Source organism: Ranitomeya variabilis, chromosome 5, assembly GCF_051348905.1.
Source record: "Ranitomeya variabilis isolate aRanVar5 chromosome 5, aRanVar5.hap1, whole genome shotgun sequence".
NCBI classification, from domain to species: domain Eukaryota; kingdom Metazoa; phylum Chordata; class Amphibia; order Anura; family Dendrobatidae; genus Ranitomeya; species Ranitomeya variabilis.
The window spans coordinates 288,088,317-288,113,583 of record NC_135236.1 but is presented as its reverse complement, the minus strand read 5'-3'; the positions used below and the strand labels follow the sequence as shown (position 1 = coordinate 288,113,583).

At 44.6% G+C, this 25,267-nt stretch overlaps 1 protein-coding gene across 1 annotated transcript in view; it reads left to right on the top strand.

Moving 5' to 3' along the window:
- Window positions 1–25,267, top strand: part of LOC143774986 (uncharacterized) — an 862,433-nt gene that overhangs the window by 832,058 nt on the left and 5,108 nt on the right. The window contains exon 98 of the mRNA XM_077262800.1: window positions 1,428–1,496. Within this exon, the coding sequence (XP_077118915.1) occupies window positions 1,428–1,496 (69 nt within the window). The remainder of the gene's footprint in view (window positions 1–1,427; window positions 1,497–25,267) is intronic.

Genomic DNA, 25,267 nt, shown 5'->3' with positions numbered 1-25,267 from the left:
TATAATAGAAACATATGCACCACTTCTGTATTTATCTCCCACTCCTGGTTTTGGCTTACACATACTGAGGTAAAATACTAACCAAATACTGCTAGTGTGACGGCAGCCTTAATGCAAAATACTGACCAAACAATGAAGAGTGAATAAGCCCACTTATTCACCACACTGCGGTTTTCTGGAAATGTAGGAAATCCTGTTTACAAACATTTTTTAGTAAAATTTGCATGTTTTAAATGCATCACATATAATCTCAGGCTTTTGTATAGCATTTTGTACCCATATACTTTAGTGCAGAAAAACCGCAAAAGCTGCCTTAGGCTATGTGCACACGTTGCGGATTTGGCTGCGGATTCGCAGCAGTTTTCTATGCATTGTACAGTACCATGTAAACCTATGGAAAACAAAATCCGCAGTGCACATGCTGCGGAAAATACAGCGCGGAAACGCTGTGGTTTATTTTGCGCAGCATGTCAATTCTTTGTGCGGATTCCGCAGCGTTTTACACCTGCTCCATAATTGGAATCCGCAGGTGAAAACCGCACAAAACCCGCTGTAAATCTGCGGTTAATCTGCAGGTAATCCGCAGGTAAAATGCAGAATGTTTTACCTGCGGATTTTGTCAGAATCTGAGTGGAAAAATACGCACACGAATCCTCAATGTGTGCACATAGCCTAACAAGTCAAAGCTAATGATTATAAAAATAACGTTTTCTCTAAGAAAAACCCTTAATCAATCAGAATGGTTGATTCATTCAAGCCTTAGGCTATGTTTCCATGATGATTTTTTGGTGAGTTTTTTGCACTGCATATTTAAAAAAAAAATACGAGTTACCTATTTTATTTAATGTTTGCAGAAATGGTACAGAAAATCTGCAACGTCAAAAACACCAAAAACTCATTTGGGAACAGAAACTTATTCGGGCTATGGCTTTTTTTAATTCCCTTTTCAGAACCTTTTTAAAGGAAATCTGGTTTCTGCTACCTCAATTGAGAACAGCCTAATGTAGTGAAAGAGACTCTAATTCCAGTGATGTGTTTCCTAGTTTACTGGGTGCAGCAGTTGTGATACAATCAGTGTTTTCTCTGCTGTAGATATAGCAGAGTTCACAAAGCTAACCTCACCCACATAACTGATTAGCAGCTTTCTATGTATATTGTTTATTTACAGTAAGCTGCTAATCATTTCTGGGATTGTGGTTGGACCAGGATGCACGCTGTAGCTAGTCCTTCAATGATAATCTCCTGCTGATAAAACACTGTTTGATTAAAACAGCACACAGCCTAGTAAGTGACACATTGCTGAAATCAGTGTGTCAGCTCCTACCTCATGCTGCCCTCATATCATAGCAAAATCCTGGTGACATATTCCATGTAAGTGATAATCAATGCTAAATGGCCATTTAACTCAATGAATTCTTCCGATTAAGTTTATACAGCCACAGAAGGAATTAATGAAGACCTAAGAAGGAAACGTCGTTCTGGAATAATGTCTGAAGGTAACCTGCAATTGACAGACCTTTAATAATATAGTAATTAGTGATGAGCAAACGTGCTGCGATAAGGTGTTATCCAACCACGCTCGTGTGCTAATAGAGTATCTTCTGTGTGCTAGAAAATTATGTTCGAGACAAAGTGGCTGCATGTCTCGCCGCTGTTAGATAGATGAAACACATAAAGGAATTGCCTGTTTGTCAGACAATCCCTTCATGTGTTTTGGCTGTCGAACAGCTGCAAGACATGCATCCGCGGGGACTTGAACATATTTTTCCAGCGTGCGGAAGACACTCTATTAGCACATGAGCGTGGTTGTATAACACCTTATCACAGCACGTTCACTCATCACTAGGGTTGAGCGAAACGGGTCGATCATTTTCAAAAGTCGCCGACTTTTGGCTAAGTCGGCGTCTCATGAAACCCGATCCGACCCCTGTGCTTGTCGGCCATGCGGTACGCGACTTTCGCGCCAAAGTCGCGTTTCAATGACGCGAAAAGCGCCATTTCTCAGCCAATGAAGGTGAACGCAGAGTGTGGGCAGCGTGATGACATAGGTCCTGGTCCCCACCATCTTAGAGAAGGGCATTGCAGTGATTGGCTTGCTGTCTGCGGCGTCACAGGGGCTATAAAGGGGCGTTCCCGCCGACCGCCATCTTACTGCTGCTGATCTGAGCTTAGGGAGAGGTTGCTGCCGCTTCGTCAGAATCAGGGAGAGCGTTAGGCAGGGTCCACTAACCACCAAACCGCTTGTGCTGCAGCGATTTCCACTGTCCAACACCACCTTCGGTGTGCAGGGACAGTGGAAGCTATTTTTTTTTTTTTTTCCCCTCAGCGCTGTAGCTCATTGGGCTGCCCTAGAAGGCTCCCTGATAGCTGTATTCCTGTGTGTACGCCACTGTGGAAACCAACTGCTTTTATCAAAGCACATATCCTCTTGTTCCTTCCTTTCTGCACAGCTATCTTTTTTGTTTGTCCACACTTTTTATTTAATTTGTGCATCAGTCCACTCCTATTGCTGCCTGCCATACCTGGCTGAGATTACTGCAGGGGAGATAGTAATTGTAGGACAGTCCCTGTTTTTTTTTTTTTTGTTTTTTTTGTGGGAGATTAAGATTGGCATTTCTGCTACAGTGCCATCCCTGTGTGTGCCATCTCTCACTGAGTGGGCCATAGAAAGCCTATTTATTTTTTCCTTCATTTGTGTTCTAAAATCTACCTCAACACAAAAACACTACATCAATCAGTGGGAGAAAAATATTGGCCTCAGTCAGGGCTTGTGTGCCACTGCTGTGTGTGCTATCTCTCATTCAGTGGGCTATAGAAAGCCTATTTATTTATTTTTTTTTTTTAAATATTATTTGGTTTCTAAAGTCTCCCTGAAACAAAAAAAATACCTAAAAAAACAGTGGGAGAGTAATATTGCCCTTTCAGCTTGTGTGCCAGTCTTGACTCCTGGGTGTGCCACCTCTGTCCCTCTCATTCAGTGGGCCATAGAAAGCCTTTTTTTTTTTTTTTTTTTTAATATTATTTGGTTTCTAAAGTCTCCCTGAAAATAAAAAAAAAAATACATAAAAAAACAGTGGGAGAGTAATATTGCCATTTCAGCTTGTGTGCCAGTCTTGACTCCTGGGTGTGCCACCTCTGTCCCTCTCATTCAGTGGGCCATAGAAAGCCTTGTTTTTTTTTTTTTTTTAATATTATTTGGTTTCTAAAGTCTCCCTGAAAATAAAAAAAAAATACATAAAAAAACAGTGGGAGAGTAATATTGCCATTTCAGCTTGTGTGCCAGTCTTGACTCCTGGGTGTGCCACCTCTGTCCCTCTCATTCAGTGGGCCATAGAAAGCCTTGTTTTTTTGTTTTTTTTTTAATATTATTTGGTTTCTAAAGTCTCCCTGAAAATAAAAAAAAAATACATAAAAAAACAGTGGGAGAGTAATATTGCCATTTCAGCTTGTGTGCCAGTCTTGACTCCTGGGTGTGCCACCTCTCTCTCTAATTGTGGGCCATAGAAAGCCTTTTTATTTTTTTCCTTCATTTGTGTTTTAAAATCAACCTCAACACAAAAACACTACATCAATCAGTGGGAGAAAAATATTGGCCTCAGTCAGGGCTTGTGTGCCACTCCTGTGCGTGCCATCTCTCATTCAGTGGGCCATAGAAAGCCTTGTTTTTTTTTTTTTTTTTTAATATTATTTGGTTTCTAAAGTCTCCCTGAAAATAAAAAAAAAAATACATAAAAAAACAGTGGGAGAGTAATATTGCCCTTTCAGCTTGTGTGCCAGTCTTCACTCCTGGGTGTGCCACCTCTGTCCCTCTCATTCAGTGGGCCATAGAAAGCCTATTTATTTTTTCCTTCATTTGTGTTCTAAAATCTACCTCAACACAAAAACACTACATCAATCAGTGGGAGAAAAATATTGGCCTCAGTCAGGGCTTGTGTGCCACTGCTGTGTGTGCTATCTCTCATTCAGTGGGCTATAGAAAGCCTATTTATTTATTTTTTTTTTTTAAATATTATTTGGTTTCTAAAGTCTCCCTGAAACAAAAAAAATACCTAAAAAAACAGTGGGAGAGTAATATTGCCCTTTCAGCTTGTGTGCCAGTCTTGACTCCTGGGTGTGCCACCTCTGTCCCTCTCATTCAGTGGGCCATAGAAAGCCTTGTTTTTTTTTTTTTTTTTTAATATTATTTGGTTTCTAAAGTCTCCCTGAAAATAAAAAAAAAAATACATAAAAAAACAGTGGGAGAGTAATATTGCCATTTCAGCTTGTGTGCCAGTCTTGACTCCTGGGTGTGCCACCTCTGTCCCTCTCATTCAGTGGGCCATAGAAAGCCTTGTTTTTTTGTTTTTTTTTTAATATTATTTGGTTTCTAAAGTCTCCCTGAAAATAAAAAAAAAATACATAAAAAAACAGTGGGAGAGTAATATTGCCATTTCAGCTTGTGTGCCAGTCTTGACTCCTGGGTGTGCCACCTCTGTCCCTCTCATTCAGTGGGCCATAGAAAGCCTTGTTTTTTTGTTTTTTTTTAATATTATTTGGTTTCTAAAGTCTCCCTGAAAATAAAAAAAAAATACATAAAAAAACAGTGGGAGAGTAATATTGCCATTTCAGCTTGTGTGCCAGTCTTGACTCCTGGGTGTGCCACCTCTCTCTCTAATTGTGGGCCATAGAAAGCCTTTTTATTTTTTTCCTTCATTTGTGTTTTAAAATCAACCTCAACACAAAAACACTACATCAATCAGTGGGAGAAAAATATTGGCCTCAGTCAGGGCTTGTGTGCCACTCCTGTGCGTGCCATCTCTCATTCAGTGGGCCATAGAAAGCCTTGTTTTTTTTTTTTTTTTTTAATATTATTTGGTTTCTAAAGTCTCCCTGAAAATAAAAAAAAAAATACCTAAAAAAACAGTGGGAGAGTAATATTGCCCTTTCAGCTTGTGTGCCAGTCTTCACTCCTGGGTGTGCCACCTCTGTCCCTCTCATTCAGTGGGCCATAGAAAGCCTTGTTTTTTTTGTTTTTTTTTAATATTATTTGGTTTCTAAAGTCTCCCTGAAAATAAAAAAAAAAATACATAAAAAAACAGTGGGAGAGTAATATTGCCATTTCAGCTTGTGTGCCAGTCTTGACTCCTGGGTGTGCCACCTCTGTCCCTCTCATTCAGTGGGCCATAGAAAGCCTATTTATTTTTTCCTTCATTTGTGTTCTAAAATCTACCTCAACACAAAAACACTACATCAATCAGTGGGAGAAAAATATTGGCCTCAGTCAGGGCTTGTGTGCCACTGCTGTGTGTGCTATCTCTCATTCAGTGGGCTATAGAAAGCCTATTTATTTATTTTTTTTTTTAAAATATTATTTGGTTTCTAAAGTCTCCCTGAAACAAAAAAAATACCTAAAAAAACAGTGGGAGAGTAATATTGCCCTTTCAGCTTGTGTGCCAGTCTTCACTCCTGGGTGTGCCACCTCTGTCCCTCTCATTCAGTGGGCCATAGAAAGCCTTGTTTTTTTGTTTTTTTTTTAATATTATTTGGTTTCTAAAGTCTCCCTGAAAAAAAAAAAAATACATAAAAAAACAGTGGGAGAGTAATATTGCCATTTCAGCTTGTGTGCCAGTCTTGACTCCTGGGTGTGCCACCTCTCTCTCTAATTGTGGGCCATAGAAAGCCTTTTTATTTTTTTCCTTCATTTGTGTTTTAAAATCAACCTCAACACAAAAACACTACATCAATCAGTGGGAGAAAAATATTGGCCTCAGTCAGGGCTTGTGTGCCACTCCTGTGCGTGCCATCTCTCATTCAGTGGGCCATAGAAAGCCTTGTTTTTTTGTTTTTTTTTAAATATTATTTGGTTTCTAAAGTCTCACAGAGAAAAAAATAAAAATAAATTAGGTGGGAGATTAATATTGACATTAGTGCTTGAGTGACAGTCCTGCGTGTGTGTCATCTCTGTGATTTGGTGTCACAGAAAACAGAGTGTGTAACATTGTGCCTGATTTTCCTTGTGGTCTCACCAACCTGTTAAGGGATATTGAAATCATACTGAAGTTATAGCTCACCGTGTAAGTTGTTTGACAGCAACAAATAAAGTTAGTTTGGTTACGATTTTTAAACAATGAGGAAGTCTGGTGCAAGAGGTCGTCGTGGGCGTTCATTGTCAGCTGGTAATGATGGTAGTGGTAGTGGAGCATCAGGTGGTCGTGGGGATAAAAATATTCCACCTAAGTCTGGAGCTGTGGAGCCAGTTTCGTCGTCAGGCTACACAAGGCCTCGAACGCTCTCTTTTCTGGGAGTAGGAAAACCGCTTTTAAAGGCGGAGCAGCAACAGCAAGTTTTGGCTTACATTGCAGACTCAGCCTCTAGCTCTTTTGCCTCCTCTTCCGAAACTGGTAAATGTAAAAGCAGCGCGTCGCTTGTGGATGTTCACAGTCAGGGACAAGTCGCTTCCTTGTCCTCCTCAGCAAAAACTACAACAAGAGAGAAGGATGCAGCAGGCGACACAACGGGTCACTCCATGGAGCTCTTTACACATACCGTCCCTGGCTTAGAAAGTGAAACATTTAACAGGCCATGCCCATTACAAGTAGATTCTGACATGGAGTGCACTGATGCACAGCCACAGCCAGAGTACTATGCTGCTCCTTTGACTCAGACCACCACATTGCCCTCTCAGGGTACAGATCCACAATCAGACCCTGATGAGACTATGTTGCCCCGCCACGAACGCTATACCACCGACCGACACAGTGACACAGACGAAGTTGCACACGAGCTCGAAGAGGAGGTAATAGATGACCCAGTTATTGACCCCGATTGGCAGCCATTGGGGGAACAGGGTGCAGGCGGCAGTAGTTCAGAAGCGGAGGTGGAGGAGGGGCCGCAGCAGGCATCAACATCGCAACAGGTTCCATCTGCCGGGCCCGTATCTGGCCCAAAACGCGTGTCAAAGCCAAAACCTGTTGGAGGACAGCGTGGCCATCCGGTTAAAGCTCAGTCTGCAATCCCTGAAAAGGGATCCGAGTCTAGGAAGAGTGCAGTCTGGCATTTTTTTAAACAACATCCAAATGATCAGCGCAAAGTCATCTGTCAAAAATGTTCAACTAGCTTAAGCAGAGGTCAGAATCTGAAAAGTCTAAATACTAGTTGCATGCATAGACACTTAACCACCATGCATTTTCAAGCCTGGACTAACTACCAAACGTCCCTTAAGGTTGTAGCACCCTCGGCCAATGAAGCTAGTCAGCAACGCAACATCCCTTCCGTCACTGTAAGGCCACCATTTTCCGCACCACCGGCAGTATCTGTGCAGGTTTCTTTGCCAGCCAAAAGCAGTCAGGGTCAGGGAATCACCAGTTTAGTAGGAGGAAATATTGCATCTAGGGCACCGGCGGAAACAATACCGTCTCCAACCGTCTCTCAGTCTGCCATGTACACCGGCACACCCGAAAGTTCCACGATCTCCTGCTCTCCAGTCCAGCTCACCCTACATGAGACTCTGGTTAGAAAAAGGAAGTACTTATCCTCGCATCCGCGTACACAGGGTTTTAACGCCCACATAGCTAGACTAATCTCGTTAGAGATGATGCCCTACCGTTTAGTTGAAAGCGAAGCTTTTAAAGCCCTGATGGAGTACGCTGAACCACGATACGAGCTACCTAGTCGACACTTTTTTTCCAGAAAAGCCATCCCAGCCCTGCACCAGCATGTTAAACAGCGCATCGTCCATGCACTTAGGCAATCTGTGAGTACAAAGGTGCACCTGACTACAGATGCATGGACCAGTAGGCATGGCCAGGGACGTTATGTGTCCATCACGGCACACTGGGTGAATGTGGTGGATGCAGGGTCCACAGGCGACATCAATTTAGGGACAGTTGTGCCTAGCCCACGGTCTAGGAAACAGTTGGCTGTAGGCGTTCGCACCCCCTCCTCCTCCTCCTCGTCCTCCTGCAGAAGCTACAGCTCTTCCACAGAACGCAGTCGGCCAACCACTCCATCGGCAGATGACACTGTTGCACACCAGTTGTCCCATTATGGGCCAGCTACTGCCAAGCGTCAGCAGGCTGTATTGGCTATGAAGTGTTTGGGCGACAACAGACACACCGCGGAAGTTCTGTCCGAGTTCTTGCAACAAGAAACGCAGTCGTGGCTGGGCACAGTAGATCTTGAGGCAGGCAAGGTAGTGAGTGACAACAGAAGGAATTTCATGGCTGCCATCTCCCTTTCCCAACTGAAACACATTCCTTGCCTGGCTCACACCTTAAACCTGGTGGTGCAGTGCTTATTGAAAACTTATCCTGGGTTCTCCGACCTGCTCCTCAAAGTGCGTGCACTTTGCTCACATATCCGACGTTCGCCTGTACACGCCAGCCGTATGCAGACCTATCAGCGGTCTTTGAACCTTCCCCAGCATCGCCTAATCATAGACGTTGCAACAAGGTGGAACTCAACACTGCACATGCTTCAGAGACTGTGCGAACAGAGGCGTGCTGTTATTTATTTGTGGGAGGATACACGGGCAGGCAGTAGGATGGCAGACATGGAGTTGTCAGGTGTGCAGTGGTCGAAGATACAAGACATGTGTCAAGTCCTTCAGTGTTTTGAGGAATGCACACGGCTGGTTAGTGCAGACAACGCCGTAATAAGCATGAGCATCCCCCTAATGCGTCTGCTGATGCAAAGTTTGACGCACATAAAGGAGCAGGCGTCTGCACCAGAGGAAGAGGGAAGCCTTGATGACAGTCAGCCATTGTCTGGTCAGGGCAGTGTACAGGACGAGGTAGCGGGCGAAGAGGAGGTGGAGGACGAGGAGGATGATGGGGATGAGTATATTTTTAATGCGGAAACTTTCACGGGGGCACAGGAAATTGGTTGCGTGTCACGGCCGGGTTCTGGTTTTTTGAGGGACACAAGTGACGTAGATTTGCCTGCAACTGCCCCTCAACCAATCACAACCGGAGATTTGACAACTGGAACTTTGGCCCACATGGCGGATTATGCCTTACGTATCCTAAAAAGGGACACACGCATTACGAAAATGATGAACGATGACGATTACTGGTTGGCCTGCCTCCTTGATCCACGCTATAAAGGCAAATTGCAAAATATTATGCCACATGAGAACTTGGAACTAATATTAGCAACCAAACAATCAACTCTTGTTGACCGTTTGCTTCAGGCATTCCCAGCACACAGCGCACGTGATCGTTCTCACACGAGCTCCAGGGGGCAGCAGACTAGGAGTGTTAGGGGTGCACACATCAGAAGTGGCGTTGGACAGAGGGGTTTTCTGACCAGGTTGTGGAGTGATTTTGCTATGACCGCAGACAGGACAGGTACTGCTGCATCAATTGAAAGTGACAGGAGACAACATTTGTCCAGTATGGTTACTAACTATTTTTCATCCCTTATCGATGTTCTCCCTCAACCGTCATTCCCATTTGATTACTGGGCCTCCAAATTAGACACCTGGCCAGAATTGGCAGAATATGCATTGCAGGAGCTTGCTTGCCCGGCAGCAAGTGTCCTATCAGAAAGAGTATTCAGTGCTGCAGGGTCAATATTAACCGAAAAAAGGACTCGTCTGGCTACCCAAAATGTTGACGATCTAACATTCATTAAAATGAACCACAACTGGATTTCAAAATCTTTTGCCCCACCTTGCCCGGCCGACACCTAGCTTTCCTATGAAAAGCTCTTGCCTGTGAATTACTTTTCTAATGTCTAATTTGCTGCTGCAGATTGTACAGCATACGACATGTTTACACCTCCCTAAATGGCCAAACTCCCCACACGGGGCCGTGGTATCGCGACTTGGCGCAAGCACCCGTGAGACTGCTGTTTGTCTGAAGAGGTGGGTGTGCTCGCTTTTGGTTGACGGCATTGCTACTGGGTCCCTCATAGTACAATGTAGTGTCTCTGGCGGTGGTGGTGCGCACCCAACGTCAGACACACCGTTGTAACATGAGTGGCCCTGGGGCGGTCCCGCCGGCCTCAAGAGAGTTCCCCCCTACCCCAGCTCAAACTGGGCTCTACCACGTGCAAAATTATGTCGCACAGCTCCACCAATCTTTAGTCTATTCGCTGACATCATTCAATGTCTGGCACTGACAATACAAATTTGTAGACATCTATGATGCAACTTAAAGTAGTCTGTGTCTGTGTCCTATATTGGCACCATTAAATAGTTACTGCCAAATTACTATGTCAGAAACACAGCAGATGAGCCCACCCCTGTACCTAAGTATGCCACCTTTTTTTTTATTTTGGTTGTTTTGCGAGACATTAACATCTATTTATATTTTGGGAGTACTGGGACAGACACTCCTTGCACTACTCCTCCACTCAGCACCAAGCTGCCTGCCCGTGTATCCATGTAACCGCTGTAAAACTGCCATGAGCCTATTGTTTGTTATTTTAGGCCTTTGAAGCCTTTCTGCGCTCCCTCCTTCCACTAGTCCTCCACTGACCAGACCACTGCTGCCCGTGTACCCCTGGAACCAATTTTAAAGTGCCTACAGCCAGCCCATTTTATTGTGTTAGGCCTTCGAAGCCTGTCTGCGGTCCCTCCTTCCACTAGGCCTCCACTGACCAGACCACTGCTGCCCGTGTACCCCTGGAACCAATTTTAAAGTGCCTACAGCCAGCCCATTTTATTGTGTTAGGCCTTCGAAGCCTGTCTGCGGTCCCTCCTTCCACTAGGCCTCCACTGACCAGACCACTGCTGCCCGTGTACCCCTGGAACCAATTTTAAAGTGCCTACAGCCAGCCCATTTTATTGTGTTAGGCCTTCGAAGCCTGTCTGCGGTCCATACTTTAAATACTCCTCCACTCACCACCAAGCTGCCTGCCCGTGTATCCATGTAACCGCTGTAAAACTGCCATGAGCCTATTGTTTGTTATTTTAGGCCTTTGATAGCCTGTCTGCGGTCCCTACTCCTCCACTGACCACCAAGCTGCCTGCCCGTGTATCCATGTAACCGCTGTAAAACTGCCATGAGCCTATTGTTTGTTATTTTAGGCCTTTGAAGCCTTTCTGCGCTCCCTCCTTCCACTAGTCCTCCACTGACCAGACCACTGCTGCCCGTGTACCCCTGGAACCAATTTTAAAGTGCCTACAGCCAGCCCATTTTATTGTGTTAGGCCTTCGAAGCCTGTCTGCGGTCCCTCCTTCCACTAGGCCTCCACTGACCAGACCACTGCTGCCCGTGTACCCCTGGAACCAATTTTAAAGTGCCTACAGCCAGCCCATTTTATTGTGTTAGGCCTTCGAAGCCTGTCTGCGGTCCATACTTTAAATACTCCTCCACTCACCACCAAGCTGCCTGCCCGTGTATCCATGTAACCGCTGTAAAACTGCCATGAGCCTATTGTTTGTTATTTTAGGCCTTTGATAGCCTGTCTGCGGTCCCTACTCCTCCACTCAGCACCAAGCTGCCTGCCCGTGTATCCATGTAACCGCTGTAAAACTGCCATGAGCCTATTGTTTGTTATTTTAGGCCTTTGAAGCCTTTCTGCGCTCCCTCCTTCCACTAGTCCTCCACTGACCAGACCACTGCTGCCCGTGTACCCCTGGAACCAATTTTAAAGTGCCTACAGCCAGCCCATTTTATTGTGTTAGGCCTTCGAAGCCTGTCTGCGGTCCCTCCTTCCACTAGGCCTCCACTGACCAGACCACTGCTGCCCGTGTACCCCTGGAACCAATTTTAAAGTGCCTACAGCCAGCCCATTTTATTGTGTTAGGCCTTCGAAGCCTGTCTGCGGTCCATACTTTAAATACTCCTCCACTCACCACCAAGCTGCCTGCCCGTGTATCCATGTAACCGCTGTAAAACTGCCATGAGCCTATTGTTTGTTATTTTAGGCCTTTGATAGCCTGTCTGCGGTCCCTACTCCTCCACTCAGCACCAAGCTGCCTGCCCGTGTATCCATGTAACCGCTGTAAAACTGCCATGAGCCTATTGTTTGTTATTTTAGGCCTTTGAAGCCTTTCTGCGCTCCCTCCTTCCACTAGTCCTCCACTGACCAGACCACTGCTGCCCGTGTACCCCTGGAACCAATTTTAAAGTGCCTACAGCCAGCCCATTTTATTGTGTTAGGCCTTCGAAGCCTGTCTGCGGTCCCTCCTTCCACTAGGCCTCCACTGACCAGACCACTGCTGCCCGTGTACCCCTGGAACCAATTTTAAAGTGCCTACAGCCAGCCCATTTTATTGTGTTAGGCCTTCGAAGCCTGTCTGCGGTCCATACTTTAAATACTCCTCCACTCACCACCAAGCTGCCTGCCCGTGTATCCATGTAACCGCTGTAAAACTGCCATGAGCCTATTGTTTGTTATTTTAGGCCTTTGATAGCCTGTCTGCGGTCCCTACTCCTCCACTCAGCACCAAGCTGCCTGCCCGTGTATCCATGTAACCGCTGTAAAACTGCCATGAGCCTATTGTTTGTTATTTTAGGCCTTTGAAGCCTTTCTGCGCTCCCTCCTTCCACTAGTCCTCCACTGACCAGACCACTGCTGCCCGTGTACCCCTGGAACCAATTTTAAAGTGCCTACAGCCAGCCCATTTTATTGTGTTAGGCCTTCGAAGCCTGTCTGCGGTCCCTCCTTCCACTAGGCCTCCACTGACCAGACCACTGCTGCCCGTGTACCCCTGGAACCAATTTTAAAGTGCCTACAGCCAGCCCATTTTATTGTGTTAGGCCTTCGAAGCCTGTCTGCGGTCCCTCCTTCCACTAGGCCTCCACTGACCAGACCACTGCTGCCCGTGTACCCCTGGAACCAATTTTAAAGTGCCTACAGCCAGCCCATTTTATTGTGTTAGGCCTTCGAAGCCTGTCTGCGGTCCATACTTTAAATACTCCTCCACTCACCACCAAGCTGCCTGCCCGTGTATCCATGTAACCGCTGTAAAACTGCCATGAGCCTATTGTTTGTTATTTTAGGCCTTTGATAGCCTGTCTGCGGTCCCTACTCCTCCACTCAGCACCAAGCTGCCTGCCCGTGTATCCATGTAACCGCTGTAAAACTGCCATGAGCCTATTGTTTGTTATTTTAGGCCTTTGAAGCCTTTCTGCGGTCCCTACTTTAAATACTCCTCCACTCACCACCAAGCTGCCTGCCCGTGTATCCATGTAACCGATTTCAAACTGCCATGACTGCCTACTGTTTGTTATTTTAGGCCTTTGTGAGCCTGTCTGCGGCCCCTACTTGCAATACTCCTCCACTGACCACAATGCTGCCTGGAGTGCCTGCCTGTGTATCCATGTAACCGATTTCAAACTGCCATGACTGCCTACTGTTTGTTATTTTAGGCCTTTGTGAGCCTGTCTGCGGCCCCTACTTGCAATACTCCTCCACTGACCACACCAATGCTGCCCGTGTACCCCTGGAACCTATTTAAAAGTTCATAGAGCCTAGTTATATATTTTATTTACTATTAACACTGGCCAACAGTGAAAATGTGTCTGAAATGAAAATAGCTGGTTTGTAATAATTTTAGCATCCTAAAAACGAATATGTTACTTAAAAATCATTATTAGCTCTTGTTGCTGAGATACATGTCATCCCTTCACCCCCGGAGCTTTTTCCGTTTTTCCGTTTTCGTTTTTCGCTCCCCTCCTTCCCAGAGCCATAACTTTTTTATTTTTCCGTCAATTTGGCCATGTGAGGGCTTATTTTTTGCGGGACGAGTTGTACTTTTGAACGACATCATTGGTTTTACCATGTCGTGTACTAGAAAACGGGAAAAAAATTCCAAGTGCAGTGAAATTGCAAAAAAAGTGCAATCCCACACTTGTTTTTTGCTTGCCTATTTTGCTAGGTTCACTAAATGCTAAAACTGACCTGCCATTATGATTCTCCAGGTCATTACGAGTTCATAGACACCTAACATGACTAGGTTATTTTTCACCTAAGTGGTGAAAAAAAATTCCAAACTTTGCAAAAAACAAAACAAAACAAAATTGCGCCATTTTCCGATACCCGTAGCGTCTCCATTTTTCGTGATCTGGGGTCGGGTGAGGGTTTATTTTTTGCGTGCCGAGCTGGCGTTTTTAATGATAGCATTTTGGTGCAGATACGTTCTTTTGATCGCCCGTTATTGCATTTTAATGCAATGTCGTGGCGACCAAAAAAACGTAATTCTGGCGTTCCGATTTTTTTTCTCGTTACGCCGTTTTGCGATAAGGTTAATGCTTTTTTTTTATTGCTAGATCGGGCGATTCTGAACGCGGCGATACCAAATATGTGTAGGTTGGGGGTTTTTTTTATTGATTTATTTTGATTGGGGCGAAAGGGGGGTGATTTAAACTTTTATGTTTTTTTTATTTTTTTCACATTTTTAAAAACTTTTTTTTTTTACTTTTGCCATGCTTCTATAGCCTCCATGGGAGGCTAGAAGCAGGCACAGCCCGATCGGCTCTGCTATGCAGCAGCGATCATAAGATCGCTGTTACACAGCAGAATTGCAGGTGTGCTGTGAGCGCCGACCACAGGGGGGCGCTCACAGCCACCGGCAATCAGTAACCATAGAGGTCTCCAGGACCTCTATGGTTACCTTCCTGATGCATCGCCGACCCCCGATCATGTGACGGGGGTCGGCGATGCGCTCATATCCGGCCGGATGCGGTAGTTAAATGCCGCTGTCTGTGTTTGACAGCGGCATTTAACTAGTTAATAGCGGCGGGTGATCGCGATTTCACCCGCCGCTATTGCGCGCACATGTCAGCTGTAAAAAACAGCTGACATGTCGCGACTTTGATGTGCGCTCACCGCCGGAGCGCACATCAAAGCGGGGGTCCCGACATGTGACATACTATACCGTCACATGTCGGGAAGGGGTTAAGATTATTATGCAGGAAAATAGGGAAATTTTGAATTTTCAACAAATGTGTATTGGTAAACCTGATGACAGACCTGTTGAACCAATGTCAGCCATTTTATTCATTGTGTCTGCATAGTTTGTACTAATTGAAGTCTCTTTCTCTTGTTGCAGTAATTTTGTGGAGAGAATTTACACTTTGAAAATGCCTCGTAAATGTGCAAATATTGTTAACAATTTTTGTTACGTGTGTGGTTATGTGACATTTGCCAACCAAAGAAGACCAATTACTCCACTTGTGAAGACTGCTTACCATCATTACTTTGGTGTAAAGGTTGGTGATCAGGAGAAGCCCTGGGCTCCACACATTTGCTGCAATAGTTGTTCAGTAAATCTGGTTGCATGGTTGAAGAATAAAGGACGTTCTATGCGTTTTGGTGTGCCAATGATTTGGAGGGAGCCAAGAAATCATGTAGACGACTGCTATTTCTGCATGGTTGCTCCTCTTCAGCATGGCATGTCAAGAAAAAAGAAGGGGACTATTGAGTACCCTAACATCCCCTCGGCTATAAGACCAGTCCCACATGGGAAAGATCTTCCCGTTCCTCGCCCTCCAAAGGAATATGTACTGGAATCAGATCAGGAGGAAGAATCGCCCGGAAGTTCATCACAAGATCTTGAATATGATTCACAGTCTGCATCAAATGAACCACATTTGCTTTCTCAGGGTGAACTCAATGATCTGATACGCGACCTGGACCTGTCGAAAGAAAAGGCAGAGCTTCTGGCTTCAAGATTAAAACAATGGAACTTTCTACTGTACAATGTTAAAGTGACTGCCTATAGGCATCGACAAAGAGATTTACATGTTTATTTTAAAAAGCAAGACAATCTCGTTTTCTGCACCAGTGTTGATGGTTTAATGTCCGCTATGAATGTTCAGTACAACCCACTAGATTGGAGACTTTTCATCGACGGTTCAAAGGTTAGTTTAAAAGCTGTACTATTGCACAATGGAAATGTTCTTCCTTCCGTTCCTGTAGGCCATGCTGTTTGCATGAAAGAAACCTACAACAATATGAAACTGCTTCTGGACGCAATAAAATACAGTGACCACCAATGGCAGATCTGTGCAGACTTGAAAGTGGTTGCAATATTGTTAGGCATGCAGTTGGGATACACAAAATATTGCTGTTTCCTATGTGAGTGGGACAGCCGTGCTAGATCTTCTCACTACAATATAAAAGTGTGGCCTACAAGGGACAAAATGTGTCCTGGAATTAAGAATGTTCAACACTGTCCACTTGTTGAACGCAGTAAAATCATTCTGCCGGCGCTACACATTAAACTTGGTCTTATGAAAAATTTTGTTAAGGGAATGAACCAAGAAGGAAATGCTTTTAAGTACCTCAGAGGGAAGTTTCCACAACTCAGTGATGCTAAAGTGAAAGAAGGTGTCTTCATTGGTCCTCAAATTCGTGACCTACTTAGGGATGGAAATTTTGACGAGATCCTACAAGGCAATGAGAAGGCGGCATGGCAAGCCTTCAGAGATGTTGTACGTGGCTTCTTGGGAAACAGACGAGTTGATAACTATGTTGATATTGTGAATAACCTTCTTACGAAGTATCATAAATTAGGCTGCAACATGTCATTAAAAATACACTTTCTGGACTCTCATCTGGATTTCTTCCCGGACAATTGTGGTGCAGTAAGCGATGAGCATGGTGAGCGATTCCACCAAGATATTTTAAATATGGAACAAAGATATCAGGGCAAGTGGAATGCTTCCATGCTTGCAGACTACTGTTGGACATTAATCAGAGATGTACCAGAAGAAAACTTCAATAGACAAGCAAAAAGAAAGCGTTCTCGTGAATAGGTCTTGTCTGAACTGTTGTGTTCAGTTAATGTATTGTGTTCTTGCTATTTTAATCATATTTTAAACAATATTTCAAGTTTGAACATGACATTTGTGTGCAATTTATACTCTTGTAATGAATGCTTCTCGCTACCTACAGCACATACATCCATGGCGTGTATCTAAAAAACGAGAGCTAATTAAACAATTCTGTGGGTATATTTGAGTTTCTCGACCCAAAATTAGTAATATTTGCCTATTTTCATCAAAGAAACATAAAAAAAGTTGTTTTTTGTTGGCCTGTGTAATAAGGCCATGATGGACTACGCTGTACCACGCTACAAGCTAACCAGTCGACACTTCTTTTGCGAGAAAAGCCATCCCAACCCTCCACCAGCTTGTAGAAGACCGCATTGTCCATGCACTCTGGCAATCTGTGAGTACAAAGGTGCACCTGACAACAGACGCATGGACCTGTAGGCATGGCCACGGAAGATTACGTGTCCATTACGGCACAATGGGTTAATGTGTTGGATGCATGGTCCACAGAGGACAGCCTACTAAGTATGTCTGCAGTCCATAATTCAAATTGTCCTCCACTGTCTAAATCGGAGCTTCCACCTTCTGGCTTTCGGCCTATAGTATCAGAAATTAAACTGCATTTGGCCTTCAACTTTGGTTACGGCCTACTAACGGCTTCTGCCCCTCCCTGGTGTTGCCCACAACTAAATAAAGCTGAGCTTCAACCTTCCGGCTCTCATTAAGTGGTTTTGAAAAAACAAAATGGTGGATAGGGCCTACTAACGGCTTCTGCCCCTCCGTGGTGTTGCCCTCAACTAAATAAAGCTGAGCTTCAACCTTCCGGCTCTCATTAAGTGGTTTTGAAAAAACAAAATGGTGGATAGGGCCTACTAACGGCTTCTGCCCCGCCCTGGTGTTGCCCTCAACTAAATAAAGCTGAGCTTCAACCTTCCGGCTCTCATTAAGTGGTTTTGAAAAAACAAAATGGTGGATAGGGCCTACTAACGGCTTCTTCCCCTCCCTGGTGTTGCCCTCAACTAAATAAAGCTGAGCTTCAACCTTCCGGCTATCATTAAGTGGTTTTGAAAAAACAAAATGGTGGATAGGGCCTACTAACGGCTTCTGCCCCTCCCTGGTGTTGCCCTCAACTAAATAAAGCTGAGCTTCAACCTTCCGGCTCTCATTAAGTGGTTTTGAAAAAAAAAAATGGTGGATAGGGCCTACTAACGGCTTCTTCCCCTCCCTGGTGTTGCCCTCAACTAAATAAAGCTGAGCTTCAACCTTCCGGCTATCATTAAGTGGTTTTGAAAAAACAAAATGGTGGATAGGGCCTACTAACGGCTTCTGCCCCTCCCTGGTGTTGCCCTCAACTAAATAAAGCTGAGCTTCAACCTTCCGGCTCTCATTAAGTGGTTTTGAAAAAACAAAATGGTGGATAGGGCCTACTAACGGCTTCTGCCCCTCCCTGGTGTTGCCCTCAACTAAATAAAGCTGAGCTTCAACCTTCCGGCTTATTAAGTGGTTTTGAAAAAACAAAATGGTGGATAGGGCCTACTAACGGCTTCTTCCCCTCCCTGGTGTTGCCCTCAACTAAATAAAGCTGAGCTTCAACCTTCCGGCTATCATTAAGTGGTTTTGAAAAAACAAAATGGTGGATAGGGCCTACTAACGGCTTCTTCCCCTCCCTGGTGTTGCCCTCAACTAAATAAAGCTGAGCTTCAACCTTCCGGCTATCATTAAGTGGTTTTGAAAAAACAAAATGGTGGATAGGGCCTACTAACGGCTTCTGCCCCTCCCTGGTGTTGCCCTCAACTAAATAAAGCTGAGCTTCAACCTTCCGGCTCTCATTAAGTGGTTTTGAAAAAAAAAAATGGTGGATAGGGCCTACTAACGGCTTCTTCCCCTCCCTGGTGTTGCCCTCAACTAAATAAAGCTGAGCTTCAACCTTCCGGCTATCATTAAGTGGTTTTGAAAAAACAAAATGGTGGATAGGGCCTACTAACGGCTTCTGCCCCTCCCTGGTGTTGCCCACAACTAAATAAAGCTGAGCTTCAACCTTCCGGCTCTCATTAAGTGGTTTTGAAAAAACAAAATGGTGGATAGGGCCTACTAACGGCTTCTGCCCCTCCCTGGTGTTGCCCACAACTAAATAAAGCTGAGCTTCAACCTTCCGGCTCTCATTAAGTGGTTTTGAAAAAACAAAATGGTGGTTAGGGCCTACTAACGGCTTCTGCCCCTCCCTGGTGTTGTCCTCAACTGAACAAAGCTGAGCTTCCACATTCTGCCTTTCGCCCTATACTATCAGATATTAAACTGCATTTGGCCTACTAGTGTGGTTAGGCCCTTGAAACAGTGTCTGCTGCTCTTGGGTTTGCTACTCCACTGAACAAAGCAATGCCGCCTGTTTAGTCCTGTTACCAATTTTGAACTGCATTTAGCCTACTTTATTCTTTGGCCCTATATCTGTTTCCTCCTCATCCTGCCCATTGCCCAGCCACTGCTAAATGAGTCTGCTGGTACATTGACCTAGACCACTACATTCCCCTTGTACTCTACACAGCCAGAATCTGACCCTGCTGAAAGTAAGGTTCCCCTTCTCGCATGTTATACCACCTTACACAGGGACAAAGAGGAAGGTGCAGATGAAAGTGCAGGTTCCTTCATCAGGTGGGGGGGGCATACTCGTTGGCGACGTCACTGGCACAGGGCCCCTCAGAGTACGCAAAAGTGTCGCTGCTGGTGGGAGGCGCCCCCGCCATGCAAACACACCGCCGTACTTTGAGGGGCCCTGTGCCAGTGCCAATGCGAACGAGTGGGCCCCCCCCTGCTTGCTCAGGATCACAGCACTTGCAACGTTTAAATACTTACCTTTCCCTGCAACACCGCCGTGACGTAGTCCGCATTTCCTGGGCCCACGAAAAAATTGAGCCAGCCCTACTCCCCCCACAACTTTTGCCAAATGACCCCCAATTCCCTATGCCCAACTATTATTATAAAGTTAATTACGATTGGCAAGCTTCAGAAACAAGAATGGATGTTTTTGGCATTAAAATGGGCACTGTAGGTGTTTTCCTGGCCTCCACTCACTGCCGACTATGCTTCCCCATTGACTTGCATTGGGTTTCGTGTTTCGGTCGATCCCCGACTTTTAGCGATAATCGGCCGAATGCACTCGACTCGACTCTGGACAAAATCGGGTTTCCCAAAACCCTACTCGATCTGAAAAAAATGAAAGTCGCTCAACCCTACTCATCACTAATAGGAATATAATATTCCCCATGAATGATAGGTTTCATGATGTTTGCAGCAGATAAAATTACTTATGTTGTAGGGCATACTTTATCAAACATTATTGCAAGTTACCGTATATACTTAATGACTCGAGTATAAGCCTAGGGTGAAAAATGCAGCAGCTACCGGTAAATGTCAAAACTAAGTAAAAAAAGATACCAATAAAAGTAAAATTAATTGAGACATCAGTAGGTTACGTGTTTGTGAATATCCATATTGAATCAGGAGCCCTATATAATGCTCCATAAAGTTTATGATGGCCCCATAAGATGCTCCATATTAAAATATGCCCCACATAATCCTGCATAAAGGTTAATTATGGCCCCATAAGATGCTCCATAGACACATTTGCCCAATATAATGCTGCACAAATGTTGATTATGGCCCCATAAGATGCTCCATAAAGATATTTGCCCCATACAGTGCTGCACAAACCTTGATTATGGCCCCATAAGATGCTCAATACAGACACTTGCACCATATAATGCTCCACAAACGTTAATTATGGCCCCATAAGATGCTCCATAAAGATATTTGCGCCATATAGTGCTGCACAAACGTTGAGTATGGCCCCATTAGATGCTCCATAAAGATATTTGCCCCATATAATCCTGCACAAATGTTGATTATGGCCCCATAAGATGCTCCATACAGACACTTGCCCGATTTGCTGTTGCTGCGATAAAAAAAAAAAAAATCACATACTCACCTCTCCGTCGCTCAGGCCCCCGACACTTTCAATATTCACCTGACTTTGTTTTGGCGCCGCTCAATCTTCAGCATCTTCTGCACTGACGTTCAGGCAGAGGGCGCGCACTAACCACGTCATCGCGCCCTCTGACCTGAGCGTCACTGCAGAAGACGCTGAAGACAGAGCAGCACCGGAACGAGGAGCAGGTGAATAACGTGCAGCACTGTGCTCCCCTCCGCGTTATACTTACCTGCTCCTGGCACAGTGCAGTCCCTGCTTCCCCGGCGCCGCAGCTTCTTCCTGTATTGAGCAGTCACCGTTGCCACTCATTACAGTAATGAATATGCGGCTCCACCCCTATGGGAGGTGGAGCTGCATATTCATTACTGTAATGAGCGGTACCATGTTAACGCTCAGTACAGGAAGAAGCTGCGGCACCGGGGAAGCAGGGATCTGCAGGGACCGCGCCAGGAGTAGGTGAGTATAATTAGACAGCCCCCGCTCCCCCTCCCCTGTCGACCCCTGGGTATGACTCGAGTATAAGCCGAGAGGGGGACTTTCAACCCAAAAAAATGGGCTGAAAATCTCGGCGTATTCTTGAGTATATACGTATATTTATTACATTTATCTTGAGTGTTTATAAAGGGCATGAAATCATTGTTGGCAGTAGGCAAAAGAAGTGCATCCTTATTTAGACACTAGTCAATAATGCAACAGAAAGTAAGCAGAGAAATGTCAAGTGACTGATACTAAGCAAAACTAGAATAAGGGTAAGTTCACACAGGGCATTTTTGCTGCTTTTTTTTCCACAGCAAAACCTGATTTCTTGGCAGGAAAGAAGCTGTGGCAAAAACGCATGTTTTGGTGTGTTTTTCTTGCGGTTTTGGTGCGTTTTTTTCATGCATTTTGGGGGCTATCTTGTGTCTCTTTGTGCATGCTAATAAAGTTGAGTGCTCCCAAAGAAAAAAAAAGCTACTTCCTGTAGAACTATACCTCTAGACCCTTTCAAAAGCCAGCAATTCATGTGCTGCTTACAGTAAAATCACACTGACAGGTTAGAATAGAATATATATATATACACATAGAATACATAGATATATTGATGTCAGTGACACACACATACTGTATATATATATATGTATATATATTAGATAGATAGATAGATAGATAGATAGATAGATAGATAGATAGATAGATAGATAGATAGATAGATAGATAGATAAGAAAAGCCGGCAATTCATCTGCCGGGTACTGTAAAATCACAGCAGAAGCCGACAGGATAGAAGAGCTGGATTACATACAGTAAATACAAATAGAATAGGTAGATATATAGATGTCTGGGACAAATACAATTAGTACAGTGTGTGCAGCTTACTGTACATGTGTTTAATTATTAAAAAATTACTTTTCTGAAAAAAATGGCGTGGGCTCCCAAGTAATTTTCTTAACCAGCAGAGGGAGAAATGACAGCTGGGGGCCAATGTTTATAACCTGGTAAGGGGGTAACACCCATGGAGCTTCCCAGGCTATTAAGATCAGCTCACAGCTGTATACTTAGCCTTTACTGGCTATTAAAATGGGGAACCCCAAAAAAATGACGTAGGGTCCCCCTATAATTAATAACAGCAAAGGCTATGCAGACAGCTGCAGGCTGATATTAATATACTAGCAAACTAAAGGAATATAGATACTCAATACCATAAAAAAGCAATAAATGTTATTGAAAGATACAACAAGTATATTGTGTAAATAAAATACAACAGCATGACAGAATACATAACAAGATTCCAGCATGCGGACAGGAGGAAAACAACCAGTACATTGAGAGATAGGACACACTGCCAAATCTGACCTGGGTGAGTCTAAGATGGTATGATACAATATATTAAATATAAGGAAAGAGTCTCAAAGGGAACACCGCCCTCTACGTGTACTACATAACCATGGATTAGTATAACCAATAGCCTCCACCCAATGAAGACTTACCCATAGTTGGTCACGGTCTGTGTGTTGCCTTCCCACTACCCCTGACGCGCGTTTCGCACGATGGCTTTCTCAAAGGGGAGGTAATAGACCTATTCTACCTAGATCTATTACCTCCCCTTTGAGAAAGCCATCGTGCGAAACGCGCGTCAGGGGTAGTGGGAAGGCAACACACAGACCGTGACCAACTATGGGTAAGTCTTCATTGGGTGGAGGCTATTGGTTATACTAATCCATGGTTATGTAGTACACGTAGAGGGCGGTGTTCCCTTTGAGACTCTTTCCTTATATTTAATATATTGTATCATACCATCTTAGACTCACCCAGGTCAGATTTGGCAGTGTGTCCTATCTCTCAATGTACTGGTTGTTTTCCTCCTGTCCGCATGCTGGAATCTTGTTATGTATTCTGTCATGCTGTTGTATTTTATTTACACAATATACTTGTTGTATCTTTCAATAAAATTTATTGCTTTTTTATGGTATTGAGTATCTATATTCCTTTAGTTAGCTAGTATATGAGATGTTTCCTTGGGAGTGATGCTCCTTTAGATCTATTTTGATATTGGGAGAGTTTTTTCTGACTATTTAACATGCTCTCGGCCACCTATAGATGCTTATTGATTATTGTGTGTAGGCTGATATTAATAGCCTAGGAAGGGGCTATGGATACTGTCCCTCCTGCAGGCTAAAAACATCGGCTCTCAGCCACACCAGAAAAGCCACACCTATAAGATGTGCCAATTCTGGCACTTAGCCTCGCACTTCCCACTTGCTCTGTAGTGGTTGCAATTGGGGTGATAGTGGAGGGTTGATGTCACCTTTGCATTGTCAGGTGACATCAAGCCCCGAGGTTAGTAATGGAGAGGCATCAATAAGACACCCCCATTACTAACCCCATTGACATATTGTAAGAAAACACAGACACCCAGAAAAAAGTCCTTTAATTGAAAGAAAGACACAGACTCCTTTAATAATCTTAATTAAATCATACTTACGACTTCACCAAATTCCACCGAAGCCCTCGTTCTCCTGTAATAAACCAAAAATAAAAAGCAATATCCCTCACCTATCCGTCGTTCTGTCCCATGCTGTAATCCATATCTTGAGGAGAAATAGTTTTCAACCTGGATGGTGCTAAGATGCGATCGTCCAAGCAGTGAACCCCTGGTGAATGGGCTGCTGGGAGCTCAGTGTTAGTGACCGGCGGTGACATCATTGAGGTTACCTCCAGGCACAGAGGTTCCGTTCCCAGCCGGGCCTGATGTGCAGTGACCTCGGTGAGTTCCCCTTTAGCACCGCGATAAAATTGCACGGTGCAGAGGCGAGTTCACCACAGCTGAAATTCACCGCAGTGAAATTCTCCCGGTGAACTCACTTCTGCACCATGCGACTTTCCCACGGTGCTTGCGGGGATCTCACTGAGATCATGAGAGTTCAGCCCTGCTGGGAACGCAGCCTCAGTGACTGGAGGTAGCCTCTATGACATCAACTCTGGTCACCGAGGCTACGCTCCCAGCAACTCATTCACCAGTGGTTCTCAGCCTGGACGGTTGCATCTTGGTACCATCCAGGTTGAAAACTATTAATCCTTCAGACATGGATTATGGCGTGGGACAGAACCACGGAGGGGTTAGGGATATTGTTGTTTTTTATTTTGGGTTTATTACAGGAGAACGAGGGCTTCGGTGGAATAGGTGTTAGGTGAGTATAACTGTGTTTGTTATTTTTAAATAAAATGGAAAACTGTGTTTTGTTTTATTTCTAATAAAAGACTTTATTCTGTCTGTGTGTTTATTTACCATACAACTATAGGATTAGTTATGGATAGGTGTCTTATAGACGCCTCTCCATTACTAACCTGTGGGCTTGATGTCACCGGACAATACAAAGGTGACATCAACCCCACAAATATGAACCCCACTTTCCACCACTACAGGGCAAGTGGAAGGAGCCAGGCAAAGCACCAGAATTGGCACATCTAATAGATGTGCCTTTTCTGGGCAGCTGCGGGCTGCTATTTTTAGGCTGGAGAGGCCAATGTCCATGGCCCCTTACCAGCCTGAGAATACGGGCCACCAGCTGTCTGCTTTAGCACTCCATGCCGTTTTTTTTAAATTATTTATTTAAATAATTAAAAAACAGCGTGGGGGCCCCTCTGTTCTTGATAACCAGCCTTGTTGAAGCTGAAAGCTGAGGGTTGTAGCCCCCAGCTGTGAGTTTTGCCTGGCTGGTTATCAGAAATATGGGGGAACCTACGCAGGTTGTTTTTTAATTATTTATTTACAGCGCAGGAGCAGCTGATGAATACTCCCATCATACACTCCTGCTCTCACTGTTATTAGTGGCAGCAGGTGTCAGATGATTGGAGCTGTAGTCCCATCAGCTGATGCCAGTGACTGGAGGTAAACTTTATACTTCCGATCACAACTGAGTGCTCACGTCATCTTTTGACAGAGTGGGAACCACAACTCTTTGAAGGCGGGGATGGTTTCATTGCCGATCAGAAGCAGTGTTTGCCATTCTGTCATGCATATGACAGCGTGTCAAACACTGTATTGTCGGGCCCCTAATTCAAGTGAATGGGGTTCGGGTCCGCTCTGCAGGATCA